The sequence below is a fragment of the Schistosoma haematobium genome, chromosome 3 (genome assembly GCF_000699445.3).
Source record: "Schistosoma haematobium chromosome 3, whole genome shotgun sequence".
Lineage (NCBI taxonomy): Eukaryota > Metazoa > Platyhelminthes > Trematoda > Strigeidida > Schistosomatidae > Schistosoma > Schistosoma haematobium.
In genome coordinates this window covers 10,795,719-10,806,539 of record NC_067198.1, presented here as the reverse complement: position 1 = coordinate 10,806,539, position 10,821 = coordinate 10,795,719, and the positions used below count along the sequence as shown (strand labels likewise).

General features: G+C 35.9%; 1 protein-coding gene across 1 annotated transcript; it reads right to left on the bottom strand.

The window, feature by feature from the left end:
* Positions 1 to 774: 774 nt before the first annotated feature.
* On the bottom strand, positions 775 to 2,044 carry MS3_00000040 (uncharacterized protein). The gene has a single exon (XM_051207967.1). The coding sequence runs from the start codon at positions 1,739 to 1,741 to the stop codon at positions 1,358 to 1,360; it is 384 nt and encodes a 127-aa protein (XP_051068921.1). The 5' UTR covers positions 1,742 to 2,044; the 3' UTR covers positions 775 to 1,357.
* Between the last annotated feature and the right edge of the window lie 8,777 nt (positions 2,045 to 10,821).

The following is a 10,821-nucleotide window of genomic DNA, read 5'->3' as shown; positions in this document are numbered from 1 at the left end:
TTGGTCTAGTCATATTAGTGTTATATATAATTGACAAGCCGATCAGATTTCAAGTTGTGGTCATTTATTTTTTGAACATAATTTAGGCACTAGATGATCGATAGTTTATTTCTTCTCAAAAGCTAAGCATGAAATGAGGAAAGCTGATCAGGTCTCAGTCACTAAGACGATTGAAATGGATGAACATGACAAGTCCATGGAATAACAGATGGCCATGGACAGATTATTAAAAAGTTGATAGGGAAGTAGTAATCAGTTCTTCTTTATAAATATAACAGAACACAAACAGAATTGAAAATCTGTAGAAACACTTGAGATGATTTGGCAATTTGCAAAGATAAATTAATAGCAGTTGATAATCAAAATCAAAGAGATAACTACATCAGTATTCATCTATTTCGCCACAAAGCATTCTTCTTCTGACAGTCCCTTCTAACTACAAACAGTTAACCAAACATTAACACTTCACAATGAATCTCTAATACACACACTAAGCATGACTTCTAACAGTCGGTCATCAAAATCACACGTTAAATGTTAATCTTTTCCGACCATTTATATGACAAATTATCCAATCATATCTTCTATATTCCAAAATACATTTATATTTCCTCAATCATTTAGGTGTCATTCATGACTATCCATAAAGTATACGCATACACATTCATCCAACAATGTCTAGTTAAAGTGAATTTATTCAATTCAAATAAATAATGCTTCACTTTAACACATACTCATGAATCATCAATTGTGAAATGGTTATGTGTCAAGAGAAAACACAAAGACCATCTGATAAATAATGTGTTCATTCTTAAGTAAATTCATACTACATACATTTTTTGAATGGAAGGAAACACAATATGTTGAATTGTCCAAACAACAATCGCCTGCCTTCAGTTGATGCATCCAACTCACCTCCACAGTGATGATTCTGTATCAATGAATTAAGACGTCTACCAGCATTCATCACCACTCGTTTGACAGAAGAAGAAGAAGAAGAAGAAGAAGAAGGAAGTCAACAGAACGAGTTACTCACATCAACCAACTCACCAAATCTCTGCCAATCAACACCAATCACACAATTGACCATATTTCAACAACAATTATGGTCGATAGATAGACAAACAAATAGATTAACGGACAAACAACTTGTCACGGGATAGTGCCAACACATCAAATTTCCTGTTCACATTCACTTTCAACTGTAATTCATACGGAAGACAAAGAATGATTGATCAGTTCACCAATGAACACCAAATCTCCTTTGTAAACAAACAACAAAAATAGGAGTGGATTGCCTAGTACTTTTATCAGTTTATTCTCGAATGTCTATAACAAGGACAACAACAACAACAAGTCATGTGATTAGTAAAAAATCATCAACACTAACAATAACAAAGACAGTGCCAATAATAATAATAATAATAATAATAATAATAATAATAATGGTAATGGTAATAATAATAATCACAAACATAATAAACTCACGTGACAACCGAAAATTCCTGATGAAAAGCAAATAATCAAATAACAAAGTAAACAGATCGAATACTACTGCTACTACTACTACTACAACTAAAACAATAGTGAAAACAATAATAATAATAATAATAATAATAATAATAATAAGAAGAAGAAGAAGAAGAAGAGGAAGAATAAGAATAGTAACGATAACAACAGCTACTGTAGTGGAAGTGTTCGTAGTAAATCTACCGATTAGTTCCAAGTTATTATCCTCCATCCATTAATCATTCAAATAATAAATTTAACATGATTTGGTTTATTCTCTCCAAAGACAAATAAAGCACAGTCAACTTATGATTTTCATTTTCATGTCAATTTTGCATCGGTTATGTTGTTTTATCGGCTGTTCACTTTTTCTCCATCTCTCTCTCTCACACACACACAACTATTTACATCCACTTTTATACAACTATTCTCTCTCTCGTTCGCTCTCACACACACAATCTCTCATCATCTAACTCCCACATTCTCTCTCCCTTTCTCCAGTGCTTCTCTCTCTTCAGTCATGCTGAGAAACAGGAACGATGAGTTAGTCACTCAAGTAACTCAACTACAAGTAGACGAAATGGAAAGATGACAATGTGATTAGACATCCATGAAGAAATTCGTTAGTCTGCTCACTAGATCATTCAAATTCAACATTTAGTTGTGAGTTGAATCGAGAGACGATCAGTTGCATAACTGATTATTATGATAGTGTTTTCAATCGATACATTTGAAATACGTAAATTTGAACAAACCGAAGTATTCATGAAATAGTATTATCTCTTCCACCTCCTTTCAATCATCAATCCTATTACCTGTTCCACCTAAATGTTTGGCAATGGAGGATGATGGATGCTTATAACTTACTCTTATTGGGACATTGGATTTTATGTGATTTCGTATCATCGTTCATATTTAACAAGTTGGGACAACAATGAAAGTGAAATAAGCTAGTAGAAATTACTTCCTTACTTACTTACGCCTGTTACTCCCAATGGAACATAGGCCGCCGACCAGCATTCTCCAACTCACTCTGTCCTAGGCCTACGTTTGTAGTTCCATCCAATTCCTGTTCATTTCTCTCATGTCTATCTCCATTTCCCGGCGTAGTGTGTTCTTTGGTCTTCCCCTCTTCCTTTGGCCTTCAGGATTCCATGTGAGGACTTGTCTTGTGAAACAGTTGGGTGCTTTCCTCAATGTGTGTCCCATTCACTTCTATCACTTCTACCTGATTTCTTCGTCCGCTGGGATCTGGTTTGTTCTTCCCCACAGTAGGTTGTTTCTAATAGTGTTCGGCCAACGGATCCGAAGTATTTTGCGTAGACAACTGTTGATGTACAACACTTGTATCTTCTGGATGATGGCTTTCGTAGTTCTCCAGGTTTCTGCCCCATACAGTAGAACTGTCTTGACATTTGTATTGAAAATCCTGACTTTGGTGTTGGTTGACAGTTGTTCTGAATTCCAGATGTCCTTCAGTTGTAAATATACTGCTCTCGCTTTACCGATCCGCACTTTCACATCTGCATCACATCCACCATGTTCATCAATGATGCTGACCAAATATGTAAAGATATTTACATCTTCAAAATCTTCTCCGTCAATTGTGATTGGATTGGTGCATACTGTGTTGTATCGGAGAGTCATGCTTTTCCTTTTTTTGTGTTGAAACCTACTGCTGCTGAGGCTGCTGCTTTACTGCTCGACTTCCGCTGCATTTGTTGTTGTGTGTGCGATTGAAGAGTCAGATCATCTGCAAAGTCTAGATCGTCCAACTGTATCCTAGATGTCCACTGTATCCCATGCTTCCCTTCAGATGTTGACGTCTTCATGAACCAGTCGATCACCAGTAGAAAGATAAACACGAGAGTAAGCAATATATATTCGTTGCTAAGGTTTTCAGGAAACCTGCATGGTAGAACTATACAGCGACCTGAACACCAGAAAGAAGACGCAAAATATGAGAGAGACACTTTACTTCAAGGTTCGTTGTTGTGTAGAAAGCTTGGGTATTTATGGATGTTAACGTTTGTTAAATCAACATCATATTTCCGCCAATCCGTTAACGACATATTATGCTACTCACCAATAGTAGCACGCAACATTGAAATTCTAGAATGCTCTATCGTGGTCTGATTGAAAAGGACTCTTCGGCGCCTTTTAGGCCTATGGAGGCTCCGTTGAGGTTCTCCGAAAGCCGACCCAACACTTCCATACTGTTGTTCTGTCCACGCTATAAAAAGCTTTTTCGTAGTCAATGAAGTTGATGTACAGTAGAAATGGGATAGTATAAAATAGTTATTCCGTTCTGGAATTCCAATCCTCATCGGTGAAGAAATATTCAAACCATGGTCATTAGGTCTCAATATCAGTGCCTGATCTTCCTACAATCAACTTCTCTTTCAATGGTTTATATTTCTAGTGTGATTCATGTGGTGATAATAATGCGCGACCATCATTCATAGTGATTGTTAATAGTCATGTAGAGCTTCAATGGGTTGGAATCCACCAGTAAGAAGTAATAATGATCACATTTTCAAAAGTAAAACACATACATGTTCTTGAATATTTTCCGTTGTAAAACGGTCTCAATCAATCTCCTACTTACCATTTTTCGCACTTCATATTAGATAAGTAAATCTATCAGCTAATCAATTATGATTGCTCTAATTTACACATCTATGTAAATTGCAATGACGATGAGTAGTAGCTCAATTTTCAAATAACTGTATTTGTGTTTGTCCACAGAATGACTTTTGGTGATTTCAAATCTGTAGACTTTGTATCAAAATGTAAAGTTGTTGAATGCATAGATTAATTGAAAACGAGTTTAGATATAATCAAAATGTACATGCAAATGTACATCGACAATTTCACAGGTGGACATTGCAAATCCACTCGATCAGTGAATGCCACTTTGTGAGTACACGTGAACGAATTCAATGTTTGTATTTGTCAAGCACATCTAAAACTGAAGTACACCTAACCGATTAACTGTTTGTCTCATTGAGTGACTGGCTAACTAACTCATTGTCCGACTGTCTTACTGAATGACTGACTGACCGATTGATTACATACACTAGCAAGTTCGAATAGTAACATCATCATCATGATGATCATAGTTATTGTCTACATTTGTCAGTGTTCGTAAGTACATCATTCAAAATTATGATTTTGTCCAATTCAACTGGTGTATTGATTTGTAACTTTTGACTCAATGTGACATGTGTAGATTGAGAGTATGCACATATTGCTGATCGAAACGGTTATGAACATATTCAACCACAAAGAGTTTAGTGAGGTAGGGAGTGAAAGAACAGCATCAGAGATATTAAACTAGTGAGTTTTATACTCAACCAATATCACACTCCGATTTCCAATTTAGTAAGATATTTGTTCTCCCAATGATCACCAACTTCCAGTATACATTCATCTGATAATACAGTTGTCACAAACATCAAGATCAACAAGTGGTTAATGTCTACTCTACTAATCAGAAGGAAAATCCCGATAAGCATGACAATTCGCTATCATATACACCTCACACATCCAACTCACTATGTCATACGACATCTGGAGAACGCATACGAGTAGTTGATCAATGTAATCCCTTCAGCAATCATAACTGCAAAATATTCATAATCACTTGCAATATTCGACTAACACACAGTGACAAATGAACATGAATGAATGTGAAACATTAAAAACTTTCAAGTGAAATACCAATCATTCGTGATTATCAGCCATGTCCACCATTGCTTAAATGAAGACGAACGTTGAGATGTCTTCAACATGTCATAGATAACTTTGTAAAACGAACTGACTCGGCGTCTCGACTAATTTTATACATATACACTACCACTCAATGTGGCAGCGTTCAAATATTCCAAAGTGACAGAATGCTATTCCTCAACTCATTCCTCTTTGTAATTCCTCTGTTCTAAAGAAAAAACTGTTTACCTTAAATCGAATCATCATTTTACAAATGTCAAATAAAATTAATCATTTCAGATCAAATAATATCTATGAACAGTTGCAGTATGAATAATCCATTTCTTTTACACTAATTCTGTCTCATCATCAATCAACAAATCATAATCGACTATACTCATTATACTACTTATTACGAACCAATCAGTAGCAAATATTCATTCATATTTCTATCGAATTTCCTACAAATCCCACTCATCCACTCACACACACATACATGTGTACATATCTGCAAACATACCTAAACAAACAATCATTGCATTGTACTTTTCCTTTACATTCCATTCCATTCTATGTGATAGATGTGAATTCCTAATCAATACTCACCTACCACTCGTAAAATAATCACTTACCAATTCCACTTATTTTGTGATATTATTACTTGTCTGACAGAGTAGTGTGGTGAAATACAAATATTTGTATGTATTCTAATATTTCAAAGTATGTGGTGAAGGTGTTCCAAATAATTGAACATAATTGTCTCTCAATAATTGATTGATAATTTGGTGAGCTTCAAACGTTCCACCGAAGATCTCCAATGCCATTTGATAGTGTTATTTCAATGTGCAATTCAGCTCTTCATCTACCTCAATATTCTTGTCTTGATTTCCAACCCTAACATACCAAAGACAATGAGATGATCACGCGACAACCGTGAATTGACTACAATTTATTTTATTGCTTTTCACTGATCCACCAACCATTTCTCCCAACATTTCATGAAAGCTTCCTTCATAACAACAGGAATAATTTATTATTAATAATATTATTATTATTATTAATGTGACTGATTCACATAGTATGTTTATAGCTGTTGAGTTAAAGCAGTGGTTGCAAGTTGTATACTTGTGATGATTTCTGTTTACGTGATTTACATACTCACTGAGTTTTGCATTTTATCAAAGACGTCTTAACATCATATCTGTCATCTGATTGTAGTCTAAACTATATATGACTACCCGTGTTTGATTATGCTTACAGAATCTGTGAGAGACCAAATTTCATGAGGTCATTTGTCCGTCAATTAGACGTATTCAACATTTCCCACACTCACTACGTTATAAACACAGCCTCTTCCACTCTCATAAATAATGCCATCATGAAAGTGGCACAGTCGATAACTAGTGTAATGAAGTGTGGCAACTTCCACCGTTGAGCTGCCTGTCAATTATTGCAACGGTTTTCATTTCCACAACATACCTCAATTCAGATTAGCTATTTGCAAACACATCATGTACGGTAATGAATTCGCACGTTTGCTCAATTCCAATTGAACTCTATTGCTTAGCAGTACATACATAAGCGTTAAGTCTACCTGTAGTCACATTGTTTAATCCACACATCCACGTGTTATACAACTCATATTTATTTCGTTTCTAGCGACGACTGATGCATTTAACAAACAAAACACACGATAATATACAATATCACATCACTCAAGAAAAATCACTAACCATGCTAAGAAAAACCATAATTCACTAAACTACACCAAATTAAAATACACTAAACTATACAGATCATCATCATCATCATCATCATCATCATCATCATCATCATCATCATCATCATCATCATCATCATCATCATCATCATCATCATCATCATCATCATCATCATCATCATCATCATCATCATCATCATCATCATCATCATCATCATCATCATCATCATCATCATCATCATCATCATCATCATCATCATCATCATCATCATCATCATCATCATCATCATCATCATCATCATCATCATCATCATCATCATCATCATCATCATCATCATCATCATCATCATCATCATCATCATCATCATCATCATCATCATCATCATCATCATCATCATCATCATCATCATCATCATCATCATCATCATCATCATCATCATCATCATCATCATCATCATCATCATCATCATCATCATCATCATCATCATCATCATCATCATCATCATCATCATCATCATCATCATCATCATCATCATCATTATGTTTGTATTTGAATAGCTGGTTTGATTAGTCGATCTAAACTAAACCACCATTGGAAACCTGCAAGCACTGGACGGTCATTGTTATTCATGATTCATTCTATGGTGCTTTATTTTCTTAAATCATTTTTATCAATTCATGACATTCAGTGAACATGAATTGACATTCTATTACATTGTGATATTATTATTAGTCCATTATAGTATTACTCACTATTGTATATCTTCTCCATACTTATTGCACAAACTATGTAGTGAGTTATTGAGGGAACATGATCTCATATCATGTAACACATACGGCTGAGACCATCGCAATTCTTATATCCATTGCAAAAATAATATCACTTCACAATGACTAGTTATCCTATACATTTACATCATCAAATGATCTTGGTCATTAAACCAGTGAATCATACTAGAGAACTTCATGTCTCCTGATGAGCACTCAGCTCCTTGTGTACATATTTGACAACACACATCTGACATTTCTAACCTTAATCAATTAACTATATTCAGTAGATATATTTCAATCTGATTAGTCGAAAACTGTCTCATACTCCATCAAATCATACTCCACTCCTCACTGATTCTTACTAAATTCTCCATGATTACCTCAGAAATTGTCAAGTGGTGAGTACATTATTATTACAATTACTTCAGTGTGAGGCGTCTGTCAAAACTGATCACCTCCAAATATTCCGGAAAATTTCAATTCAATATCAAACACTCATTCCTCGTTCTGCATTACCAATTAAACATTGAAATAAAGTTAGAATTATGTCAGTCAGTTTTCTAATCTTCATCAGTCGAAATGAATGAACATTGTGTATTTCAATTCACTGAACGTTTCAATATCTCTCTCATTTCATGTTTTAAAACGACAATGATCATCTTCACTATCAACTCGCAGTAGATGACACACTCAATCTCATTCTCATCATTAATGAGTATCGTTAGAATGGGATAGGAGTTGGTGAAGAGTATTGAATATTACGGTTCCATATCACAGACTATTATACATCATACTAGACAGCTGTTGTTTTATCTCAGTGTGTAACTACTCAACTGTGCTCATTCACAATACCATGAATACCATCACACCTACAACTTTCATTCAGTTTGCTAATTTTCATCTGGTAATTCAATAATCAACTGCTCGTTCATCTGTCAACATGTCACTGTTGTATCGATCTAATATCTTGCCAAAACAACACTAATCTCACATCTTTCACAATGGATATGGACAAATGTGTATTCAGTAGAAAAAAATGTGACTGTTTGTGTGTGCGTGCGTGTTTGTCCCTACTCAGGGATTCATTTAGAATGAATTCAGTTTATACATTCAATCCAACAGCTCCCTGTCTTCTTTATTCCAGAGAATAAAAAGAATTCGATCACATGAAATGTTCCAATCAATCTTCATTAATTATATATCAGCAATTATGTACAAATCCATAAATATAAGTCAGAAAAAAGAGGTTAACTGTTTAAGGAAAAAGAATGAAACCACCAACATATTCATTGTATGTGTATTACAGGTAGATAAATCATTGAGCAAGACAATATAGGGAAGAATTGAGTGGTGGGGAAATAGAGGTGATTGTGATTAGCTTACTTGTCCAATGAATGTATACAACCAATGTTGGTTATGTAATGTTTAAAAGAGAAAAATGTGCGAAACAGTATGAACAGAATGAACGAAAGAAAGAAGAATAAACATTGATATATAGATTCATGTAATTGAGAGTTTATGTGGTTGTCGTTTTTTAGCGAGTTTATTTTCTACGGGATAGGGTCGCTAACCCCATGCCAAACCCTCATCCTTTACCCGCGATTGGGACATGCAGTAGCCCACTGAGGGACTCAAGACTGAGTCCTGTTCAACAGGGTATTATTAAACGGGATGAAGGATTTTGTAGACGCCCAACTTCGAGACCAACAGGCAGAATTCCGTAAGGATAGATCGTGTACAGACCAAATCACAACACTACGGATCATTGTGGAACAATCATTGAATGGAATGGAATTCATCACTCTACATCAACTTCATTGACTACGAAAAAGCATTTGATAGCGTGAACAACACAACACTACGGAGGCTTCTTCGACACTACGGCGTGCCTCAGGAGACAGTCAATAACATACAGAATTCATATGATGGAATAAACTGCAAAATCGTGCATGGAGGACAATTGACAGACTCGTTCGAGGTAAAGACCGGTGTCAGGTAAGGTTGCTTACTCTCACCCTTTCTCTTTCTCGTGGCGATCGAATGGTTCACGAAGACGTCAACATCTGAAGGGAAGCATGGGATACAGTGGACATCTAGGATACAGTTGGACGATCTAGACTTTGCAGATGATCTGACTCTTCAATCGCACACACAACAACAAATGCAGCGGAAGTCGAGCAGTAAAGCAGCAGCCTCAGCAGCAGTAGGTTTCAACACAAAAAAGGAAAAGCATGACTCTCCGATACAACACAGTATGCACCAATCCAATCACAATTGACGGAGAAGATTTTGAAGATGTAAATATCTTTACATATTTGGTCAGCATCATTGATGAACATGGTGGATGTGATGCAGATGTGAAAGTGCGGATCGGTAAAGCGAGAGCAGTATATTTACAACTGAAGGACATCTGGAATTCAGAACAACTGTCAACCAACACCAAAGTCAGGATTTTCAATACAAATGTCAAGACAGTTCTACTGTATGGGGCAGAAACCTGGAGAACTACGAAAGCCATCATCCAGAAGATACAAGTGTTGTACATCAACAGTTGTCTACGCAAAATACTTCGGATCCGTTGGCCGAACACTATTAGAAACAACCTACTGTGGGGAAGAACAAACCAGATCCCAGCGGACGAAGAAATCAGGTAGAAGTGATAGAAGTGAATGGGACACACATTGAGGAAAGCACCCAACTGTTTCACAAGACAAGTCCTCACATGGAATCCTGAAGGCCAAAGGAAGAGGGGAAGACCAAAGAACACACTACGCCGGGAAATGGAGATAGACATGAGAGAAATGAACAGGAATTGGATGGAACTACAAACGTAGGCCTAGGACAGAGTGAGTTGGAGAATGCTGGTCGGCGGCCTATGTTCCATTGGGAGTAACAGGCGTAAGTAAGTAAGGAAGTAATTTCTACTAGCTTATTTCACTTTCATTGTTGTCCCAACTTGTTAAATATGAACGATGATACGAAATCACATAAAATCCAATGTCCCAATAAGAGTAAGTTATAAGCATCCATCATCCTCCATTGCCAAACATTTAGGTGGAACAGGTAATAGGATTGATGATTGAAAGGAGGTGGAAGAGATAATACTATTT